The sequence below is a fragment of the Vitis vinifera genome, chromosome 18 (genome assembly GCF_030704535.1).
Source record: "Vitis vinifera cultivar Pinot Noir 40024 chromosome 18, ASM3070453v1".
NCBI classification, from domain to species: domain Eukaryota; kingdom Viridiplantae; phylum Streptophyta; class Magnoliopsida; order Vitales; family Vitaceae; genus Vitis; species Vitis vinifera.
The window spans coordinates 13,069,146-13,094,121 of record NC_081822.1 but is presented as its reverse complement, the minus strand read 5'-3'; the positions used below and the strand labels follow the sequence as shown (position 1 = coordinate 13,094,121).

Below are 24,976 nucleotides of genomic sequence, written 5' to 3'. Positions count from 1 at the left end.
GTGATAACATTGGTGCCACACAACTCAGTCTCAATCCTGTCATGCATTCCAAGATGAAACACATAGCCATTGATCTTCATTTTGTACAAGACTTTGTTCAAAGAGGCCAGTCGCGTGTAGCACATGTACATACAGATGATTAGCTTGCCGATTTACTTACCAAGCCCCTTGCACGATCTCGCTTTCAACAACTGCGTAGCAAAATCAATGTTGCTGATGGCACCTTAATTTTGAGGGGTCGTATAAGGGAATCTGCATAACAATGGCAATTCCATGATTTACTTTCATTCCATAATTATCTTTGTAAATTGATTTGTAATCACCCTTTCTATCTTCTGTTTATATACGTACATTCCTTAATTAGTCACAACATTGTATTATATATAGTCCAGTTATAATCAGAATACAAATGTCTTTCTTTTTTGCCAAATTGTCTGTGCAATCTTTATATATACTATGGGTTTTCTTCCTCTATATTGAGGTGAAAGGTATCATTTGCAAAATTATTGTTGTAGAGGTCATCAACTAAGCAAAGAATTGTTCAATTATAGGCATTCCTAACTTAGAAATATAATTGAGCATTGTTTATTATGTTGAAAGCACATTTTCCAATTTTAGAAATGATGTCATCTTACAAACCAAGTAGACAACCATTAATAGTTGTAGCTTTTACACTTTTCATAATTTCATTTGTAAGTAGACTCAAAATGATGTTATGTTTAGACATGAGAAGAAGAAGAGTTTGAATTTGAAGATAAAAACAACTCTAGAACTAAAACAAATCATGTAATGGCTTTACTAGATGAAGCAACAACAGTTATGACAACTTTTAAGATCGTATTTTACAGTAGATGTGGAATGCTTATATTATAGTTTATAAACATTGATAGTTAAATAGTTGTATTAATTTATGGAGTAAATACGTAAAGTATGAAAAATGTTTAACTATCACAATTCAGTTGAAGTACTTTGTGTGTACTTGGTTATTTTTGTTTGGCACTTATATATATATATATTCTATCACTTTTAATTTAATTTTTTTTGTTTTTCCCATAAAAAATCAATCGAACTACTTATTCAACTCTTATTAAAAAATGATTACTAATGAAAGTATTTTCATTTTATTGTAATTTTTGCTCATTGGAATAAAAAGTTGCTTAATAATTAAAACAATTTTTTATCTTTATTTCATATATAATTTTAATTTTTTTTTTTAATAAGACTTAACTAGAATTTGATAAGTCAACCTTTCTAAATTAGCAAAAAAAAAACCCTCAATTAATGCCATGACTACAATAAAATAGCTTTAAAGACAAATAATGTTATGGCAAACCCTACTTATCTTTTTATGTCTCCCACCCCATTCTTTCCATATGAAAAGGGGTTCCACTATCAACCTATGTTAAACTTTCTTTGGTACCCCAACTCAAAATTGATTGTGCATTTCTTGTGTTTACAAGATCTTTATCAAGTGTTGATATCAAATTCCTTGTGGTAAAGCCCACTCTTAATGTAGAAGAATTGTTGGGCAGTTTCTTTAATAACTAATTCAAAGACCCTTCTTTTGATGGACTCAACTATTAAGACAAATGTTGGCTACTCATAGATGTTCTCATATCATATGACATAGAATTTACTAGAAAACTAGATGTCGGATGTGTTGATTTAGTTGAATATTCATAAGTAGCAGGGCACTTGTTCTCGAGTCATATCTACTATCTTGACCATATATACTATTTACCGTCCAAAAACTGTTACAATGAAGTCCAAGTGTCACTAAACAATACTCAAGAGATTTACTCTCTCCTTGAACAATCTTTCTAGGTTGACTAAATCCTCAACCATAAAAGAAATGATTTTTGAAAGGAAACATTTAGTAAGGTCAATAATCTTAAATAGAAGGAGTGAGTATCGATGCCTCCATATCTAAATAGGCATCTAATAATCAAATAGCAAACAACAAGGAAATATATTTTTCACTCCTTGTATAAGACTAAGTAGGGGTGAATGAGCTTATCATGTCAATACTCCATATATCACGATCAATTCATTCAAAAGGTTGAGCAGTAGTCTAACTTAGAAAATCAATCCTTGGTTGTTTTGGTCTTGCCATCAAAAGCATAAATTTAGAAATCTTTAGTTCTCTTTGTGGGTTTTTCATGATTATGATAAATTAGAATAGCCTCACCTACCCTAGAAGACATATTTGTTAATGGTTAGGTGGTTAGCGAACAGTGCCTTTCTCATCTAGGAATACATGTACATCCACACCTTCTTCTTACATGAAAGTATGTCATGTCCCACTCTAACTCATATCTTTTCCTGGACATTAGTGCACTTGCAAATTGCTTCTATTCACTTTAAGAGAGTCTTAAAGGTGTTGTTTGTTTTACTAAATTTTTTTAAGAAAGATAATTTGTTTTTCAATTTTTTGGTTCACTTATTACTTCTCTTTTTTTTTTTTCTAGTAAATACTTATTTCCAAATACTAAAAATGAATTATTATAACTAAAGTGGACTTGTTGCTTTTTTATTTATTTCTTAATACTTAATAAAAATAAACTATTAAAAAGGTAAAGAACTTCATACTTAACACTATGAAGTATTATTTAGTCTTAAGTTTTATTTAAAATGAAGTCAAAAAACAAACACCACCTCAGTTTAACAATAAATAAATAAAAACATAAATTTTAAAAAACAAATTAATTCTTTTATCCTGCAGGTTTTTTTTTTTTTTTTTTAAAAATAACATGCCAAACACTCTATTTTTAGAAAATATTAAAATAAAAAATTGTTTTTTGTTTTATATTTCAAAAACAAGTTTTAAACAATAGAGAATTGTGGTGGAAGGGTTGGATAATTGAATTAAGGTCCTCCAATCACCCATAATTAAATTCAAAACCCAATGAAATAGTAGAAATTGAGAAGAAGGATATTACCTTTAAAAATCCCTAAAATACCCTTGACTATTAAATAAAAAAACTACTGGTCACTCCCAACTTTCTCATTTTCTCTTTGACTTTTTCACCCTTCTCTCACCTATTTATTAGTGGACCAAGTTGAATGATTTGCCAATCATTTTTCTCCAACAAATTGAACATGAAAAATAAATGGTTAAAAATTATTATTGTCAAATGCATTTTTGAAGTAAATAATTTTTAAATACCTTATCAAATATTATTCTTTTTTCCAAACTTACATAATATATAATAAATATTATTCTTTATTTTAAACTTACATTATTTCTCATATATATTAAAAAAAAAAAAATTAAACACCTCATAAAATATGAGTATTTTTTATTTGTTCTAACTTGCAAATTGGACATCATTAAATTTTTTTTTTTCAAACTTATAGGATATATAATAAATATTTTTTAAATACCTTAGTAAATAATTTTTTGTTTCTTACTTACAAAATAATAAATATGTTGTACATCATTTCTCATTGGTCTAATGGCATAGTTTGGTTTGGTAAAATAAATAAAAAATAAAAAATAAAAACTATCGATAATAGTTCTAATGTCAAGCTCAAGTTGTTTAAAAATCGTATAAAACCTATTAGAAGTCTTGTACACCCTTGTACACTTCGGACATTTCCCCTGTACAATTAGTGTAATATTATAGAGTAGTGCAAATTTCATATCCCCCTAAGTTATGTGTCCATGTAAGTGTGTTAAGCATGTTTTTAATCATTTGGTTGAGAAAATGGTGGATGACTTATAGTCAAATTTTTTTTCCCAAACATCATTATTGGGGAAAGCATTGGAATTTCTATATGGAAGTTAAATAAATTGTATGACATGGGTATACAATCCTTGGATGACAAGGTAAATAAAGAAGTGACTCAAAATCAATTGAAAAGTTTCACAAATGGTAGCTTTGTACACTTAGTATATTTCCCTTGTACGTACAGTTGGTGTAATACCCTTGTACAATTAATGTAATACCCTTGTATAGTGGTACAAATTTCATATTCGTCCTAAATTTTGTGTCCACATATGTATGTCAATCATGTTTTTAATTATTTGGTTGATAAAACATTGGATGACTTAGGGTCAATTTTTTTCCCCTAAACATCGTTACTAGGAAAAGTATTGAAATTTTTATGTGAGAGTTAAATAAAGTGTATGATATGAGTGTACAATATGTGAGTAACAAGGAAAATAAAATGGAGTGATTCATAATCGATTGAAATCTTTCACAAAGGGTAACCTTATATACCCTTGTACACTTAATATATTTTCATTGTATAGTTAGTGTAATACTCTTGTATAGTGACACAAATTTCATATCCCTCTAAATTATGTGTTCATGTAGGTGTGTTAATCATGTTTCCAATGGTTTGATTGAGAAAATGATGGATGACTTAAGATCAAATATTTTCCTCCAAACATCGTTATTGTAAAAAGTATTGAAATTTCTATGTAGGAGTTAAAAATAAAGTGTACGACTTAGGGTAAAACTCTTTTGAGTCTTTTTATTATTTTCATATGAAAAAATAGTACTAAACAAGGTTTTCAAATTTTATTTTTAAAAATAATTTTCATGTTTTAATTAAACATATTTTAAAAAAGAGACCATATAGAAAATAAAATTTATTTTAAAAATAAAAAATAAAAAATAAAAAATAAAAACTAGAAAAGTATTTTTAAACCAAACTCAAACACAATCTATATAATTTTAAACTTTTTATTTTCATCTAAAATGAGTAAATATACCTTTTAACCATTTTCTAAGGTAAAAAAAAAAAAAAAAAAAAAGGGAAAAGTGTTTTTTTTTTTTTTTCAACTATTTTACGAAACGTTAAGTTTGATGAACAAATTTAATGATGTGTAATTTCATGTAACATATCTGTTTAGTAAGATATATTCACATAAGTAGTGAAGCTGATTTCACAATCACGCATGAAGGGCTCCAGAATCCACCAATTTATTAACAGTAGCACGATGGGGTGGGCCCCAAATCTTTGTAAAGCAGAGATGAAGGGCTCTTCATGGGCAGTAACATACCAAGGTAGGCCGCGGTGCAGGAAATCAAGACTTTAATTACATAATTTTACATGGAATAAAGTCATCGTCGGTAAGCAACCCAATACAGCTTTCTTCTTCCTTCGGCGACCTCTCTCTTTCTCTCACCTCTGTTTCTCCCGCTAGATCTGAACTATCACCATCGCCTCCATTTCCTGAATCTACAGGTACTTCATGTTGATCCATCTCTTTCTGTTTTCATTTGTTTATTCATTGGGTTTGTGTGTTGAATTGTGAAGGGATGTGTGTGGTTGATTTTCGTGGTCGAGAGAACGTGGAAAGTGGAAAGGGAATCGGAGTTTGGATGTTGATTTAGTGGGTATTTATTGGATTGTGAGTGTGTGTGGTTGGTGAGAAAATGTGGGAAAAATGAAGAGAGATAGGAGTTAGGTTTTTGGATTGGATGTGAGCAAGATTTATTGCAGGAGAAAACGGTGCAATCTTGGATATTATGCTGTGCTTTTAGGGAGAGGGGGTTTTGGATTGGGTCCTTGTTTGTTTGGATGGCATTTTAATTCCAGTCTCTCCGTCACGTATGGTAACTGAATCTGTCTCGTATCTTGTTCGATGTCTCTTTTCAAACCCTGACCCTAACCCCAGTTTATGTATGTGTTTTTTTTTTTTTTTTTTCAATGAGCTAGGCTTGCTTTCCGCGAAAACTTAATTGTTCTTTAAATGGCATTTCAATCTCAATCTCAATCTCAACCTCTCTTAAATATTGGCTTACCGAATCTCTCTGATGAATTCTCTCTCCAATCCTTTTGTCTCCTTCTTTCAAATCCTAACCCAAACCCAAGTAAATTTTTTCATATTTGTTTTCCTTTCGGTAAGGCTTGCTTTTATTTGGATTAAAATATTTAGACTGTTTGTATTGGGGGCATTAGGATTTTATTTTCTTTGACAAATGCTTAAGATTTCTGGTTTTTTGGTTGTTAAGCCTACCAGGATTTTTTAATTTTGAGCTGTGGACATTTTTAGATGACGCATGACAAACCCTGAAAATCTAATGTTGGATGGTACATGCAATCTATCCTATTAAATCCCAGCAGATCACTTGATGGAAGACCGGGATGGTATTGAATTTAAATCCTTCCTTTTCCATATAGGATCTCAATAACTGATTTTAAATCCTTGGATTTCGATTTCAAATCCAAATACACATATTCAAAACACAAACTTGGATTATTTATCCTTCAAAGACCTTACAGAAAACCAAAACTTCTGCGTTTAACACAAGTATATGACTTAATTGACGCAAGTTTTGTGGGGCAACATGGGTAGGTGACGGGGGTGCTGGGGCAGAGTGAGGGAACTTGTTTCATTCTTCTGTTACTACTTTCTATGAACCTTGACACAACTATTTTCATTTATATTCTTTTACATTCCTCAGGTTTTGCAATTCACGACTTTGAATTTTTCTCAGTGGCCAAATAGTGTTCGTAAAATGTTGCCGGATTCATCTTCAAGCCAGCCAGAGTTTGATTACTTGTTCAAGTTGCTGTTGATTGGGGATTCAGGTGTTGGGAAGAGTACCCTTCTCTTGAGTTTCACCTCCAATACCTTTGAAGATCTTTCTCCCACAATTGGTGAGCGCATAATTTACTGATTTCACCATTTACATTTCTAATTGAATTAGAATTGAACTCGTTCATTTGATTTTATTTCCTTTTGTTTCTTTTCTTTTTCAAATATGTGCTTAATTATGGTTGCCATCTTTTACTGCGACATTGCCTTTTGTTATCAATTATATGGATTTTTTTCATACACATTGATTGAATGGTAATTGTTTATTCATTTACCTCTTTTAGGTGGAATATTACTATCAGTTGTTTGTATTGCTTTTGTTTTCATCTACAGCACTGTTTGATTGATTTTATTTTATTTTTTTCTGTTTTCTCATTGGACTGGTTGTAGGTGTGGATTTTAAGGTGAAACATGTTAATATTGGGGGGAAGAAGTTGAAGCTTGCAATTTGGGACACAGGTAACAACCCACGTGTTTGTAACTTATTTGGGAAAGAACTGTTAAATTTTGTTTTTATTCTCTGTTCTGGATTGCTTGTTGACTGGTTTGTGAAGATAGGTATTATTACTGTAATTCTACCTAATGCTTTTTAGACTTCTATATTCATACTCTATATATTTATGCTTAGATATTGGAGGCAACTTGGGACCAGGCTGTCCTGAGGATGTGTATACCAATATATTACTACTTTTTGTTGTATCAATTTACAAGAAGCAAATTAAAAAAAAAATAACAATTTTTTTGGGGGGGGCTTGAAGAGATTACAAGAGAAAACTTATACAAACTTTATTGAACTAGAACCACAGTAATTTTTAAACCCAAGTTGATAATATCTTTAGGGAAATTTGACCTCCAAATAAAGGACTTTGTAACACAAATTTGTTTCTTAACTATACAATTTATTGTTCATTTTGCCCCCCTATGATATGGTGCCATTTAAATATTTAGCTACCGAGTTAAATTCCAAAAGTACTTTATCAATACCTAATATAATTGGGAATATGAACCTTCTTATTATAACAATTTATCACTATTTTAAAGTCACCTTCAATCTCTAGATTATGAAATTTGTTGGTTTTTGTCGTTCACACATCATTGCTTAAAGCTCTACATTCCACGATATTTATTGATGGATTACCTAAATATCTACATGTTGACATAATTATTAGTTTATTAGAGTCTCTAGTTACCCATTCTAATGTACTTCTATTCCTTCTCTCTATTTCATCAAGATTCAGTTTAAATTTTCCATTGATTGGAGGAATCAATCTAATCCGTTTTTCAACGGATTGAAGGAAATACGATTGTCAATATTATTGGCATTGGGATAGCTATTTGGCCCATCTCATCGAGATAAACAAGATGTATTATATCATAATTCATTCTTGCCAAGAAAAAAAGGGCAACATGAAGAAATCCATGAGAGATTATTTGTAAAAATGGCTTTGTTTCTAGACAAAGGAATCTGTCAAACAATCTTTCCAAATTTGTAACCAAGGGTAGCTTTCTTAATAATGAGAAAAAGGTTGGGACGATTCCTTCTGAACACTGCCTAATTCATATGGATTTATAAATTCCACATGATAACATGAATTTTTTCCATGGGGTAATGATTTTTTTATAATTGATTTTGTAACTTTGTTAACCATTTAAGCTAGGAGAAAAAATTGCCCTCATGCAATAACAGTATGATAATTATACTTGATATGATCCCAAATTCCCCAAATGAATGGTGTCTTCTAAACATATGGTTAATAACTTCAGTCCCCTAGATTCAAAGATGACAAATATTTGTAATATTAATCCTTTTAATAGTAATTCACATGTGGGGAGTGCATTTCTAATCACCAAGAGTAAGGTTTAATTTCCAAGTCCAACTTAGGATTTTAGCTCTAGGAATAGGAGGCTTCTTCATTGCACAAGTTGCTAAATTGAAATAGGAATTGCCACTAACTACAAAAATTTCATCAGGGTAGGAGAAAAGGGGATAAAGATTTCATTAATATCTGCTAGAACATTTGGGGGAGCATTAAGGGAATGCTTTGGCATCCTAATTGTCATAATTCAAATGAATTTCTCATTTACAAATGAAGCTAGAAGTGTCATATAGGCCTAGAACTCTGTCCAGGAGTTAACTTTCCTATCATCTCCTATACACCATTTTAATCCAGCTTCAATGTCTTCTATGATTAACAATTTCCTTTCATAAAATAGGTGATGGTGACATAAAGTGACCCCTTTTGTTGGCTTTGTGGTAGGTGATGGTGAGAAAGTGAAGTTTTGGAAAGATAAATGGTGTGAAACCATCCCTTTGAGCGAGGTCTTTCCTTCTTTATTTGCTTTAGCTTCGAACAAAGAGGCTTGGATAAATGAAGTGTGGACAGCCGGGGGGGAAGGGGGGGGAGTTTGGAACCCTTGTTTCAATAGACCTTTCAACGATTGGGAGATGGAAGATGTTGAGTGGCTACTTTGTTGCTTGGAGGGGAAGAAGGTTAGGGGGGATGAGGAGGATAAGGTGAAGTGGATGGCATCAAAAGATGGGGACTTCTCGGTGAAATCTTTGTATAGGACTATGCAGCCGGGGTCTCATGCTTTTTTCCCTTCAAAAATTATATGGAACTCTTGTGTGCAGCCCAAATTGAGCTTTTTTGCGTGGGAGGCTTCTTGGGGGAGAGTTCTAACCTTGGATCGTTTGCAGAAGAGAGGTTGGGTTATGGCAAATAGGTGTTTTCTTTGCCATAAGAGTGAGGAGACAATTGATCACCTTCTTATCCATTGTGAAAAAACGAGGGAAGTATGGATGGTGTTCCTTTCCTTTTTTGGTGTTTCGTGGGTGTTCCCCCGTTCGGTCAAGGAAACCCTTGTAGGATGGAGGGGGTCCTTTGTGGGAAAGAAAAGGAAGGTGGTGTGGCAATTGGGACCGTTATGCTTGTTTTGGGTTATTTGGAAGGCTAGAAATTCAATTGCCTTTGAGGATTGTGAGCTGTCCATTCAAAAGTTGAAAGCATCTTTTGTGTATTTTTTGTGGTCGGAATCCAAATTGTGGATAAAAGATGGTCCTTCGACCTTAATAGATTTTATAGATTGGATGTGTATGCGTTAAGGGAGAGGTTTTTTTTTTTTTTTTGTTTTGCCTTGTCCTTTGATGTTTGGGCTCTTTTGTAAGGGGGTAAGTCCCTTTATACTGTAATTTGGTGGGTCGCTTCTTTAGCGCCTCTTTGCAATACAATCTTATACTTATTGATCAAAAAAAAAAATTTCCTTTCATAAAATAGAACCCTTCCCTTCTCATCTCTCTCTTCTTCTTAGGGATGCTGAAAAAGTTGTTATCTCTCTTATAATTCTAGCCCATATGCTATCACTATCAATGCAAATTCTCCAAACCGTCTCAATAATTAAAGCTTTATCAAAATTTTCATTCATTCTTAGTGCTAAGCCTCTTTTAGATTTAGGTCTACAAACATTCTGTCATACTACCAAAGGGATCCCCTTAGAATCCTTGGACCCATGTTTGGTTGCTACAAGAATTTCCCATTAAATCTAGGTCATTGTCATTTTCTTGTAAGGTTGAAGTAATTCATTAAATGAAGCAAGGAACTAGCTAAATTAACCTTGATTAGAATTATTTTTCTAGCTATTATAGAAAGCTAGCTTTCCATGTGGCTAGCTTCTTTCGAGGTTTAAGGATAACTTCATAAAAGGTACTTCTTTTCATTGAACCTTAGATAATGGAATATTCAAGATATTTACCAATGCCATTGGAAGGAGGAATATTCAAAGGTTCCTATAATTTCCTTTACACAACCTTTGAATATAATTGGAAATGAATGTAGGATTTGGAAATTCACAATTTAGCCTGACATATCATAGAATTTAACTTTGAGATCTCAATTGAGGTTGTGGGAGGTAAGCTGGTGGGTAGGATCATAGAGAGAGGCAAAGGTATAGTGGTGTGGATTAAGTTTGGAGCCAAAAGCCTGGCTTTGTTGCTGGAATGGGGTGGTGTTCCAAAATTTCGAGGGAAGCTTATTGGGTGGGTCTTTGGAAGGCAATGTAGAATGGGTTCAAGGAATTCAACAATAAGGTTGGTTTTAGGGTAGGAAATGGTAGGAGGGTGAGGTTTTGGAAGGATAGGTAGTGTTGGGAGGATCCTTTAGCAATGGCTTTCTTAGAGTTGTTTTGAATTGTCATCGATAAAGAAGCTTGGGTAAACCAAATGTGGGAGCAGGTTAGGGAAGGGGGTTGTTGGAACCCGGTGTTCGCAAGACAAATAAATGATTGGGAATTGGGAGAGGTGGAAGAGTTGCTTAATTGGTTGCAAGGGTAAGTGATCAGAAGTGGTGTTGAGGATGTCATGGCTTGGCATAGTTTTAAAAGGTTCAAGGCGCACCAAGGCACAAAGTAGTCCTGGAACCTGAGGCGCAAGGCGCACCTAAGGGGCGGACTTTAGTGAAGTGAGGCACACCCTAATTTACATATATATTTTTATATAACATAATCAAATTTAACAATCATTTATTTGCCCTAAACACATAAATCATCAAATATCATCCAAAACTTCAATTTAATCAACAAAAACCATAAAAATAAAGAACTCCAAGTATAAAAACAAATCCAAATCCATATTGCTAATCATAGTTGTGAAAGGTGCGCCTAACGGAAGGTATGTGACTATTTTCCCTCTATTTTTCTCCTATTTTTCCCCTATTTTTTCTTCTTCTTCTTCTTCTTCTTCTTCTTCTTCTTCTTCACTTCTCCACTGCACGACTGAAGCTAGGGCATGATTGGGAGTGGTGTCGGGTTGAAAAATACCAGAAAAGGGGGCTGGAAAGGAAAACAGGGCCAAAACAGTGTCATTTTGGACTTTTTTTTAAAAAAGGAATAGGCTCCAAAACGACATTTTGGCCTGTTCCTTTTAAAATTAAAAAGTGCCAAAACAACGTCGTTTTGGATCCACAAAGTAAAAAAAAAATTAGGGCTCAACCCCAACCCTCTACAACTCGACGGACTAAAGAAGAAAAAGAAGGAGGGGTCGGAGGGCGTACCTGGCTGGAGGCGAGTCAAGCGACCGCGTCGCACTTAAGCGGCACCATCATGCTACCCCAAGCCTAGGCGGGCCTTTCACAACTATGTGGCTTGGCGAGTAACAAAAGGAGACACCTATACAATGAAGTTCTTTTACTACTCCCTAGTAGGGCGTTGTCCAAAAGGCTTCCCGTTAGGTATTGTGTGGAACCCTTTGGTCCCAATGAGAGGCATTTTTTTTTCGTGGGAAATAGTTTGGAAAAAAAATTTAACTCTAGATCAGCTAAAAAGGAGGGGTTGGTGTCTTCCAAGAAGATGTTATTTGTGCATAGGTGAAGAGGAGTCAGCAAACGCTGCAAACCATATCCTTCCCCACTGTTCAAAGGCAACCTCGTTGTGGCACCTCATCCTTGCTCTTTTTATTGTCCAATGGGTAAATGTCTCTCTCAATCAAGGATGTCCTTCTTAGTTGGCAAGGATCCTTTGTTGGGAAGAAAAGAAAGAAGGCGTGAAGAGCAAATCCTTTATGCTTATTTTGGACCCTTTGGAAGGAGAGAAATCGAAGAGCCTTTGAAGATTTAGACCATGCTATTTTATGCTCCTTCATGTACATGTTTTTGGAGTGGGTTAGTAGGGTACATTTAGAGTCTAGCACTTTGTCTTTATTTGACTTTATTAATTGGTTGGGTTGTAAGTGAGGCGAGGGTGCTGTTTTTTGTGAATCCCTTCCCTTTTTTGGCCTTGTATACATCTTGTATACTTCAGGCGCATTTTAGTCGCTTTGAATACAATTGCTTTTACCTATCAAAAAATATTATAACAAACAATTTGTGAGGCTTTGGCAAGTATAATACATTCATTTATTTAAATAGCTTTGTACCCAAGGATTCTTTGTAGAGGATAAAAATGTAGGGAGATAAAGAATCTTCTTATCTAATCCTCAAAATGGCAAAAAAATTTCCTTTTAGGATACCATTGATCAAAATGAAATAGGAAATCATGGGAATGGTTTCCATGACCCTCTCAATCCATATAGGGTGAAAACCTAACTAAGAACCACCCTAATGAATTTTTTTTTTTTGATAAGTAAGCAGATGTTATATTAAAAAGGCAAAAAGCCACACAGCATACAGGACGTATACAAAGCAGCCAAACCTAAAAACCACAAGAAGCCCACAATCCTACCTACCCTCAATTGGACGCGAGCCACTCTAGAAAACCTAAGAGTGAAGAGGACTCCTCTCCAATATACACCCTAGCCCAACTCCACAAATTACATACAAAAGAATTTTTGAGTTTCTGTATAGATAAGAATCCCCCCCTAAAAGCTAATCTATTCCTTTCCTTACAAACCGTCCAAAAAATACACAACGGGATGGAAGTCCAAACCTTTTTCCTTTTTTTCCCCACAAAAGAACCCCTCCAACTGAAAAGCATATCTTTAACCGTTTCAGGGAACACCCACTGAATGCCAAACAAGACTAAGACAATCTCCCAAAGGACCCGGACCACTGTACAATGTAGAAGAATGTGATTTACAGTCTCCTCTTCACACCCACACAAAAAACAACGGTTAGGAAACTGCCACCCCCTTCTTTGTAGCCTATCCAAAGTTAGGACCTTTCCCCACGTGGCCTCCCAAGCAAAAAACACAACTTTAGTTGGGACCTTGTCCACCCAAATGCCCTTATTCGGGAATACAATATCATTCGAAGCAACAAGGAGATTGTAAGCCTCCTTAACCCTAAAGATGCCACTTCCCCCACCTTTCCATAAAACCGAATCCTCTTCTGAAGAGATTTTGTAGTCCCTTAGCATGTACAGCAAATTACCAACCAAATCCACCTCCCAATCGTTAAAGTCTCTAGAGAAACTGATATTCCAACTTCCTTGGCCAAAGCTAGGGTCCCAAACTTCGTTCACCGTTGCATTCCTATGAGCTGCCAATTCGAATAAAAGAGGGAAAGTTTGGGACAGCGCTGCATTGCCGCACCAATGGTCAGTCCAAAACCTAACTTTGGTCCCTTTACCCACCTTGAACTCTATGTTATCCCAACACCAATCAGCTTCCTTCAGAATCTCCTTCCAAACTCCCACTCCAAACGTCCCACGAGCCTCATTAGTCCTCCAACCAAGGCCCTCTTGACCAAACTTCCCCATAATCACCTTCTTCCACAGCTTATCTTCTTCAAAGGCAAACCTCCATAACCATTTTCCCAACAAAACCTTGTTCAAACGAGCAATCCTCCTAATGCCAAGGCCCCCCTTCTCCTTTTGAGCACACACCGCCTCCCAGTTAATTAAATGAACTTTCCTTTCCAAGCTTCCCCCTCCCCAAAGAAAGTCTCTTTGGAGCTTTTCAAGCCTTCTTGCCACCATCTTGGGCATTCGAAACAGGGACAGTTGGTAGATCGGCATGCTGGCCAACGTGCTCTTAATGAGGGTAACCCTCCCGCCTTTGGAAATGTATTGCCTCTTCCACAAGGCTAATCTCCTCCTCATCTTCTCCTCCACCCCATCCCACATCGAGGAAGCCTTGTGAGGAACCCCTAACGGCAGCCCCAAGTACACATTGGGCAAAGACCCCACCCTACAACCTAGCTCCACAGCCATCTCCTCAATCTCTTCCACTTCGCCAACTGGAATTAACTCACTTTTGGCTAGATTTATCCTTAACCCAGACGCAGCCTCGAACCAAGCCAGAATCCAGCTTAGAAAAGTCATGTTTTCTTTCCTTGCTTCACAAAAAATAATTGTGTCATCCGCAAAAAGCAAATGAGAGATATTTAGCTCCATCCTGCCCCTCCCTCAAAATCTGCAGCCTGAAAAGAATCCCCCGACAGCATCCCTTCTTAACAGTGCACTAAGCACTTCCATACCCAAGACAAAGAGGTAAGGAGAGAGGGGATCTCCCTGACGCAACCCCTTGGTGCTTGAAAAGAAACCTGCTGGCACACCATTAACAAGAACAGAGAATTTGGCAGTAGAGATGCACCACCAAATCCACTCCATCCACCTAGACCCAAAGCCCAATTTACGCAGAATCTTCATAAGAAAATCCCAACTTATGCTGTCATAGGCTTTTTCAATGTCCAACTTACAAATCAACCCTTTCTCCTTACGTTTTTGCCAAGCATCAATCACCTCGTTAGCTATAAGCGAAGCATCCAATATTTGTCTCCCCTTCACAAACGCATTTTGGTCCAATGAAACCACCCTTCCTAGGACCTTCTTTAGCCTATTTGCCAACACCTTTGCCAGAAGCTTGTACAAACCTCCTAACAGGCTGATCGGCCGAAAGTCACCCAAATCCTCGGCGCCTCCTTTCTTTGGAATAAGAACCAGAAACGTTGTATTCAAGCTCTTAACAAACGATCTTTGTTCATAAAATTCCTTAAATAGCTCCAGGATCTCCTCCTTCACAAAGTCCCAGCATTCTTGCCAAAAAGCTACTGTAAACCCATCCGGGCCTGGGGCTTTATCCCCATCCATCTCCAACAAGGCAGAATGTATTTCATCTTCAGAGAAAGGTAGCTCCAGATTACCAGCTTCTTGACTACTTAAATGACTTAGATGCAGCCCCTCTATGTCAGCTTTCCAGCCTGACTCTTCAGAGAGAAGCTGCTGAAAGACATTAACAATCCCCTCCTTCACCTCCTGCTCCTCCGACAGCCATACCCCATTAATCTTGATTCTATCCAATGTATTATTTCTTCGGTGTGCATTTGCCATTCGATGGAAGTAGCCTGTGTTCCTATCCCCTTCCTTTAACCAAAGTTCCCTGGACAATTGCCTCCAATGAATTTCTTCCAGCAGCACCCACTTCTGATAGTTTTCCTTGGCTTCTTTCTTCAGCTCAGTCTCCCTTTCTGAGAGGATCCTCTCACTCTCCACCCCATCCCAGTGCTCTACTTGATGGAGAGCTAAATTTTTGTTAGCTTCCAACCGACCAAAAACTTCCCTATTCCATACTTTGATCTTCTTCTTCAACTCCTTCAACTTTGAGGCCAGTCTGAAGCTGGCAGTCCCTCTCACCACAGTCTCCTGCCACCACCCCCGGAGTAAGTTCTTAAACCCAACAACTTTCAGCCACATATTTTCGAACCTAAACGGGGATGGACCCCTCCTAAGACCTCCGCACTCCAGCAATATGGGAAAGTGGTCTGACGTGGGTCTTGGCAGCCTGCTCTGAACCACCCCACTGAAATGATCAAGCCAATTCTGCGTCACCAAGAATCTGTCGAGTCTAGCCCACGACTGACTCCCCCTCCCCCCATTCCAAGTACACCTCCCCCCTTGCAAAGGAAGGTCAGTCAGCTCAAACTCATCCACCATCTGGGCAAATCTTCTCATCGCCCCAGTAATCCTTCCTTGCCTACTTCTTTCCCCTTGAAAAAGGGTGATATTGAAATCCCCCCCTAAGCACCAAGGAACATCCCACAGACCCCTAATCGCCCCTAGCTCCTCCCACAAACACTCCCTTTCCTCTCTAGAGAAAGGTCCATACACGCCTGTGAACATCCAACAAAAACCATCCTCTACATTCCGGACTCTACAGGAAATTGAGAATTGGCCCACCTCCACATCTAACACATCCAACGTCCTTCTATCCTAACATACCAAAATCCCTCCAGCAGAGCCTGAAGCTTCTAAGGCCCCCCACCCTAGGAACCTACCCGTACCCAAGCTTCTCACCACACCCTCCGACATAGCTTGAATTTTTGTTTCTTGGAGGCAGAACACATCCACCCTCTGGCTCCTAATCAGGGCCTTAATCACCTTCCTTTTGGAGCTATCATTAGCTCCACGGACATTCCAACTCAGAAGTCTTAACTTCATAGGACTTCTAATATTTGACACCCTCTTCCTTGCCTGCCACCAACCTGCCTTTTCCCTCCTTCGTAGTTGATAGAACACTCTAGTCTTCTTAGCTCCCTCTCAAATTTAGATTTTTCCAGCAAAGACTTATTATGGATTCTTTCCCTTCTCTTTCTAATTTTACCCAGAAAATCCATGATCTCCTTCTCCAGTCCCTCTGTGGAAAACCCCAAAAAATTGTTGAATCTAGCCAAATCGCTTTCCTCCCAGCTGGCCTCCTCCCAATCGCTACCTTCATGGGGCTTAGGTTGGACTGGTCTCAATTCCGCACCGCTTACTATACTGCAACCATTAATTGCCTCCACCAGCTCCCACCGAGAAACGGTTTTACCCTTCGTGAAACCCGAAGCATTGAGCATACATAACGGCGTTTCCCCCTGACCAGCCTCACACACAGCCCCAGAATAGTCGTAATACTCCCTTTCAGGAGTCCGACCATGAAAAAAACAGAGAGGGGGAGAGAGACCAGAGACTAATGCTCCTTTAAAATTAAGAGCATTCCCATACCTCGAAGCTTCCTCAATTAAGGCCAGATCAGTCTTCGATTTCTCCATAGCTTGGCTCTCTTTTTCAAATTGCTTACGTAAATCATCCTTCTCCCAGAAAATGGAAGACTCTGCTACTGACCTTCCCACGACAATTGGATCTACTCTCACTAAAGAAGAGGCCTCTCCCACTTGGGCTTTACCCCCTGGCCCTGAGTGATACTGACCCCTTACCAGCCCAAGATCCACATTTATTCCACTAACCTTGGTCTGCCCATGAGCCATCCTTGTGCACAGCCCATAACTACTCGGCCCAGCCACACTACAAGAAAATGGGTCAGGCCCAAAGGCGCCAAAAGCTAAATCATTTGGGCTAGGGAAAGGGACCTCAACTGGGCCCTTCTTGGAAGAACCACCCAGCACTGGCCCGCCTCCACTGGACCGGCCCAACATCCCATGGCCCCGAATAGGGCCCAAAGGACACCCTGACCCAGACGACTGACGCTGCATCCCATCTGCAGACTGAATCATGACCTCGTAACTCGTGTCATTGCCCTCCTCCACCACGTGTTTCCCCGCGCGTGTTACTGCCTCACCCCCTACCTCGGCATCTACTGCAGCTTTCTTCCCGCTTTGATCAGTCGGAAAAATCCTCAGAAGCGGTCTGATTTCCCACCACAGGGTTAGCACATAGCACCTCTCATCAACCCAAATTTCCACCGCACTAGGAAGCTCGTCACCGTTTACCTTCACCAGTATCCGGGCCCACTGCAGCTCCTCCAGCTTCTCCGTTTGATTGTCGACTGCCAAGAAACCCCCACATTCCTCCCCTACTCTTTTTAGAATGTCCCGATCCCAAAGCGATACCGGTAACCCCACTATCCTCACCCAGGCCTCGCTTCTAGCTTCCCCTTCCATCACACACCCCGTTTCGGGGCTCCATTCTTCCACGCGTAAGGAAGTCCCCCCAACCAACACTTTCCCAGATTTGAGAACTTTCCTAGCTTCTTCCAACCTCTCAAACTCCAACAATATCTTACCCCTTTCCAGTTTTGCCAACCCTAGCTTACCCCTCAATCCCCACATACTTGCCATTTGGGTTCCCCACCCTTTCAGATCGTCACCTCTCACTGAGTTTGGATTCCAAAATCCAACGAGACAGTGGGTCAACTTGTTTAAATTACTGCTCAAGGCCTCTTTCCTAATCTTCACCTTCGCCACTGCTTTACCTTTACTCCTTGGCGTCTGTTCCACCTCCGTGAAGGATTTCCTCAGGTCCGGTTCCGACAACCTCACATCCAGCTGTTGCCTTTCCTTTCTATCCATGACAACCCCCAAATTGCGTAATGACTTCGCCATTAGAGACCATCCTCCCTTCACCCCTCTTCCCTTAGGAATGAAAATGCTAAACCTTTTACTTTCCACATCCACCACGCCCAGACGTAGATAGCAACCCCCTTTATTCGCATCACGCAACAGCGAATAGGACCTGCCGTCCTCTTCCCACCTTTTTTCCCATTTTTCCTCACTCTTCTCTTCTAAACAGAGGAGCAAGCACTCCAGAAACAGCCCCAGACTCACCGGTCCCAACTTGACCCACGAGGAGATCCCTCTTTTCCTCTCCACCATAGTAGCTTTCATTTTACCTTTCCTCTCCTCCACTACGACCTCGAACAATTTCGATTCCACTCCAAAGTTGCTCACCCTCCGACTTTTCCTAGTCCCCAACCATGTCTCACCCTCTGTCCCCTCGCCCGCACCCACAGACTTCTCTTCCCCACTAACTCTCTCACACTCTCTCTCTCTAACTTTCTCTCTCTCTCTCTCCTCCATTTGTTTCACCCTAATGAATTCTCACTTTATCATATCATAAGCTTTTTCCATATCTAGTTAAACAACCATTTACCCTGATCTGCCTTTTTTTTCTTGTTAAAAGAGAGCATAATTTCATTAGCTATAAGAATATTTATCATTAGTGTGCATTCATGGGGCAAAATGAGGCAATTTTATTTAGAAGGGGTTTTGTTCTCTTAGCCAAACTCTTAGCAATTATTTTATAACTTGCTTTACACAAGCTAATAGGCCTACAATAGTGTGAAGATTCCAGTTTATTTGATTTGGGAATCAAGTTGATAAAAGTCTTGTTGATCTCTTTGATGATGCGATCATCAAAGGAAAAGGCTTTAATCATTTCAAAAACAAATTTCCCAACTATCTTATAATATTAATGGAATAACCTACCTTGAAGACCATCTCAAAAGCCTTTTAACTTTGATCCATAAAAGCACCACTGAATTTCTTCCTCTTAACTTCTTCAAGAATGCATAAAAAGTTATTATTTTCATTAAACCAAGTATATGGTAAACAATTCCAACTCAAGTAATTGACAATCACAATGTATTTTTTTTCCTTGGCGAAATCCTGCATTCTAGTAGAGCTACCATTTTTCCCTTCTATTTTGTCATGAGGGTGGAGAATTTCATTGAAACCTCTTAAAATAGGCTAAAGACCAAAAACAGAAGGTTTAATGTTAAGTTGTCATTAGGGATAGCTTCCTGTTTTGGGCTTTAGCTAAAAGCAACAAGTGGAGTTGAAGCCAAATTCACAATTTTTAAAGGGTAATATTAGTATTGTAAGAGTTTTATTAAACATAAAAGAACTTATTGCATAAGCCAAAATAGAGCTTCTACAAGAAGTAACATTTTCCTAGTTTCCATCTTAAGCTCTTTTTCAAGCCATAAGCTCTTTGAACAAAATTAAACAAACAAGTATAGAAGCTCTTATTGAGCATGAAAAAGTGCTTTTAGTTTATGAGAAGTCGATCTAAACAAGGCTAAAAATAATATCTCATAGTTCTTTTGTTTAAAGGACTATATAAGAATGTCATAACAGTCAATGTCGATCCTAGAGAAGTAAACCATGCAAAGAGACATTCTATCATTTTTTTAAATAACATCTAAAGAGATATAAATAGAATTTAAACACAACCATAAACCTTTTGAAAATCCTTATGGGTTAATTAATCATAACAGTCAAATTTGAGCTTAGGCAGGATGTTCAATGTTCAAAGCCCAATTAACTTTAGGAACAAAATATCAGGAGCTAATTTTTTTTTTTTTTTTTTTTATAGCTTTTGAACTTTGGAGACAAAATCATGGCGACTAATCCTTGTAATATTCCAAGAACAATAGTCATGGGACGATAATGGATGGCCCAAGGGCTCCATGCCCATCTTCTTCCTTTTTCTTATTTTGTTGCTTATTCATTTATCTTTTATGGATAAAAAGAAGAATATTATAAAGAGAAATGCTAAAAGAACGTCCCAAGGTATATAGGAAGTATGCATTGAAGGCCTAAAAGCATCGTTAAAAAAACATTGACAACAAAGAAAAAAAAAAAAAACAAAAAACAACACCCCCTCAATCAGGAACAAAATATCAAGAGCTATTTTTTTTTTTTATTATAGCTTTTGAACTTTGGAGATAAAATCATGGCAACTAATCCTTGTAATATTCCAAGAACAATAGTCATGGGACGATAATGGATGGCCTAAGGGCTCCATGCCTACCTCCTTCATTTTTCTTATTTCTTTGCTTATTTATTTATTTATTTATTTATTTATTATGATAAAAAGAAGAATATTATAAAAAGAAATACCAAAAGAATGTCTCAAAGTATACAAAAAGTATACATAGAAGGCCTAAAAGTACCGCCAAAAAAACAAAGAGTGACAACAAAAAACAGCACTCCCTCAACTAGAGCCCAACCAATCCACAAAGTCTGTTGTAGAAGAGAGACTAGAAGCTATGAACAACTAGACCACACCTAAAGATTACAAAGGAAATAACATTTAAGCTCTTGAACCGAATGCCCCTTGTTGTCAAATGCCCTGTTGTTTCTTTCCTTACCAATTGTTCAAAAAAAGGCATAAAGGAGCAGCCCGCCACACCTATATCCTCTCTTTACCCATGAAGGAACCGTGCCAACCTACAAATGTCTCTCTTACCAAAGAGGGGAGCACTCATGACACACTAAAGAGATAAAACAACAAGTGCTATAAAACCCTTGTCTTGTCACAATGAATGAGGATGTGATCAATGGATTCTTCAACACCTATTTGGCAAAGACCACACCCTCTTCTCTACATGTGGTCCAAGGTTAAAACCTTATTCCAAGTGGCCACGAATTCATGCAACCTTTCATCCTTAATTCTTTATACATCATACCAGAACTCAAAGAGATGAACATGAAAATGAAATTTTAAGAAATTAGATCCAGTACAAGAGGCTTCCTAGGAGCATGATTTATCAATTCCATTTTCACAAGCCCTTTTCTCCTAGATCTAAGCTTCCATCAACCTCAAGTGATTGAGGGTTGAACACCACTAGTCAGCCTAATCAATCAAGAAAATCAAACATGGACAGGACCTAACCCCTAATCCTCCTTCTAAATGTGCCTTTTTGGCACCTTTGTACTCCCTGCATACTTTGGAATGCCCTCTTTTGATTAGACACTGTAAATAATACTATTTTGTTTACCTATAAAAAAATAGACGTTTTCATTTACTATATATATAAAAGAAATACTCTGTATTGTTATTCTTTTCTAATAAAAAAGCTCATTTCTGTCATGAGAAATATAGCCTACTTGTGTCTTTGTTAAATATTCATAATTGAGGACTTACATATCCTTCCTTAAGATGTGACCTTCCTTTGTCTGAGATGTTAAAAAATTGTGTGGGCAAAACAGATGTTGATAATGGTATCTCTATACTTCCTCTTCATGCAGCTGGACAGGAGAGATTTATATATATATAAAAAAAAAAAAAAATTCCATATTATAATTCTTTTCTAGTAGAGAAGCTCATTTCTTACATGAGAAATATGTCCAAGTCTTTGTTAAATGCTCTTAATGGAGGACTTACACATCCTTCCTTAAGATGCAGCCTTCCTTTGTCTGAGATGTTAGAAAAATTGTGGGAAAAACAGATGTTAATAATGGTAATCTCTATACTTCCTCTTCATGCAGCTGGACAGGAGAGATTTAGAACACTTACTAGTTCATACTACAGAGGAGCTCAGGGCGTAATAATGGGTATGTTGTTTCATCTTTTTGCGCGTTGCTGTTTTCCCCTGTTTGTCATCTAAATGACTTCAATATTTGTTCATTTGATGTTCCTTAAAAGCTAATACAAGCCATCAAGTTGTTAGATGATAGACCTCAACATGTCATAACTTCTGTAAATAATTTCGAACTATACATTGAGTTTCCTTTCCTGTTATTCCTTTCTTTAATTTGTCAGGCATTTGTAATTCTCAATTTGATGTTGTAAACAAACCTCATAAATGATCTGTCATTCTAGGGTGGCCACTGGATTTATCATTTTTAAATCCCATCAGACAACTTCCTCTTTTAAAATTTTAAATTCCTATTAAGCTATTCTAGCATTATACACATTGTGAATGCATTTAAAAGCTTCTGTGTTTTGAATTGTTCTCAAATAGTAGAGAATATTGATTTATTGTTATCAGAGAACAGTTTAACTGCATTTTCTGCAAACAGTCTTCTAAAAATAGGTAACCATATTTAGAGCAAAAAACAGTTTTTCCACAATAGCTTTGAAATATAATTAACGTGGTGATTGTAAGACTATCAGCATACATGGGTTGCTTTCTTGCTTTTTGCTAGGTGCCATTCGATATATTGCCCTTCGCATATTAAAAAAAAATGTATGTCCATCAGCCTCATTTGGTGGCAGTTGTAATTGCATGAAAATTAGAGTGAATTTATTTTTAGATCAATCCTTTATGGTGGACTCTTAAACTATTTGTTTTTAACAGTTGACGAATTATCTCATATGATTTCTGAAAGTAAAGTCTGAATTATTTTTTCTAGTTGCTGATACTCCACATTTCATGTTTTTTCCAATTTGCAATTTTTGTGTAAGCTTAAGTTGTTGTGTCTGGTACAGTGTATGATGTAACACGGCGTGAAACATTTACAAATCTATCTGACATATGGGCTAAAGAAATTGACCTGTACTCAACAAATCAAGATTGCATCAAGATGCTCGTTGGCAACAAAGTTGATAAGGTATATATTTTAGATACTTGCATTGAGAAATTTTTCTCATTTATTTTACCAAGAGCATGAAAGGAAATGGCTCTTATCAGATGCAGCACAAACACGAGTATGGCCACAACATGGATAAATTGACCTGACAATTCCTGAAAAAGTAGGATGCAGTTGCTGCCATATAGTGTAACATAATAATATATGGCAAAGTTTACTCATTTCTCATTATAGTTTTTTTCCCCTTCAAGACCATGTTTTTTTTCTAAGTAGTAGTTATTTCTTGACATGCCATCATATATTTGACTTTGTGTAAATGTGCATGTACAAGAAAAATATTTTCATAAAATTTTGCATGGAGTGATGGACAAGATCCCTGGAGTGTGAGGACTTTTTATGTCCAACATACTGTCTGACAGGAATATGGCCTCCTGTTTAGAAGTGTCTGTGCTATATAGGAGCTAACCATTGACGTTACAACTTTCATCTAGTTATTTATTCACTCCTGAATTCAATTTTGGAACTTCTATTTTGTGTCTATTGGATGCCAGTTGATTGGATACTATTAGGAAGTTTGTACCATTTGGAAGGTATCGACAATATCGTGATTGTATCTTTCTTCAGGAAAGTGAGAGGGTTGTCACCAAAAAAGAGGGAATCGACTTTGCTAGAGAATATGGATGCCTTTTTCTCGAATGCAGTGCAAAAACTCGGGTAAATGTAGAGCAATGCTTTGAGGAGCTTGTTTTGAAGGTACCTAACACATTGGCACTCTTTTCTTTTCTTCCTTTTCTCAGCAAAAGAAATTATATATTGTGTGGCTTATGATCGTATGAGTTGGTCTGGGGGTTTGGATTCAATTCGACTATTTCCTTAAGCCCCAAATTTTTGTTTTTCATTTCTGAGCAAGTGATTTTTCTTGTTTCAAAAATATTATAACTGTTGTTTAGAGAAGCCACATCAATTTGAATCCATACCAATTTATAGCTTGCCCTGTTTTCTTTTGTTAATTCCTGATGTTGATGTTATTGCTGGATGATATTAGCCCTGTATGATATGAAGACTTGAGTTCTTACTTTCAAAAGAAGCAGTTGGCGTGTGTCATAAATTTAAATGTGTTATTATGTAGTTATCTGGTGAAGCATAACTGTATATGGTAAAAATCTAATGGTATTTTGTTGATCTGCAGATTTTGGAAACACCAAGTCTTCTGGCTGAGGGTTCAAGTGGCGTAAGAAAGAACATCTTTAAGCAGAAACCTCCGGAATCTGATGCGTCAACCAGTGGGTGTTGCTGAATATGATTATTCTCTAAAATTTCTCATTCCTTAATGTCAAAGCAGCTATTTGTTTCCTTTATCCCTTGTTTGATTCAAAACGCACATGTCATGTATAATCTCTAATATTTTACAGATAATATGTACATTTAGCTAAAAAATAGAAAAAGAAAAATCTATGGTGGTGTTTGTTTTTTAACTTAATTCTAAATAGAACTTTAATGTTTAATAGCGTTAGGTGGTTTGTTTTTGTAGTATTTTATTTTTATTAAGTATTAAAAAGTAAAAAAAATTAATATGTTATTTTTTTTATTTAGAAAAAGTTACATATTTTGGTTTTTTCTATTTAATAAAAAGTTTATAATAAGTCGTGATAAAATAGAAAAACAAACAACCTAAATTCTGAAAATAAATTGTTTTCAATAAAAAGTAAAAAAAAAAAAACACCACGAGTTTATTCTGACTTAATGATCATCCTACCACTGCAATCTTCTGTGGGGAATATCATCTATCATCTGATATTTTGGTCTATTTTATTTATTTGTTTATTTTATCATTTTCTTACCCCTTTGGTGATATGGATTACTTGGCTGAAACCGTTCAGCCTTTGGTTTTTTTTCTGGTCGAAAGTTGTTTGGTGAAGGGAAAACTGAATTTATGGAAAATGAATTAAATTTTTCTCTCATT

The 24,976-nt window shown here is 36.8% G+C and overlaps 1 protein-coding gene across 2 annotated transcripts; it reads left to right on the top strand.

Moving 5' to 3' along the window:
* The first annotated feature begins 5,008 nt into the window (after window positions 1-5,008).
* On the top strand, window positions 5,009-24,488 carry LOC100266035 (ras-related protein RABC1). 2 transcript variants are annotated; one of them, XM_002267351.4, is made up of 7 exons: window positions 5,009-5,196; window positions 6,453-6,615; window positions 6,944-7,012; window positions 21,970-22,035; window positions 22,913-23,034; window positions 23,638-23,766; window positions 24,203-24,488. In XM_002267351.4, the coding sequence occupies exons 2-7, from the start codon at window positions 6,474-6,476 to the stop codon at window positions 24,308-24,310; spliced, it is 636 nt and encodes a 211-aa protein (XP_002267387.1). In that variant the 5' UTR covers window positions 5,009-5,196; window positions 6,453-6,473; the 3' UTR covers window positions 24,311-24,488. The 2 variants fall into 2 exon arrangements, with proteins under 2 accessions (XP_002267387.1, XP_003634396.1); XM_003634348.4 differs by having other exon boundaries at window positions 5,032-5,196; window positions 6,420-6,615.
* The last annotated feature ends 488 nt before the right edge of the window (window positions 24,489-24,976 follow it).

Excerpts from the sequence above, each read along its gene's own strand:
- LOC100266035 (XM_002267351.4), top strand. The coding sequence starts at position 6,474 with ATGTTGCCGGATTCATCTTCAAGCCAGCCAGAGTTTGATTACTTGTTC. Across the intron at positions 22,036-22,912 it reads AGCTCAGGGCGTAATAATGG|TGTATGATGTAACACGGCGT; the intron begins GTATGTTGTTTC and ends TGTCTGGTACAG. Across the intron at positions 23,767-24,202 it reads TTGAGGAGCTTGTTTTGAAG|ATTTTGGAAACACCAAGTCT; the intron begins GTACCTAACACA and ends GTTGATCTGCAG.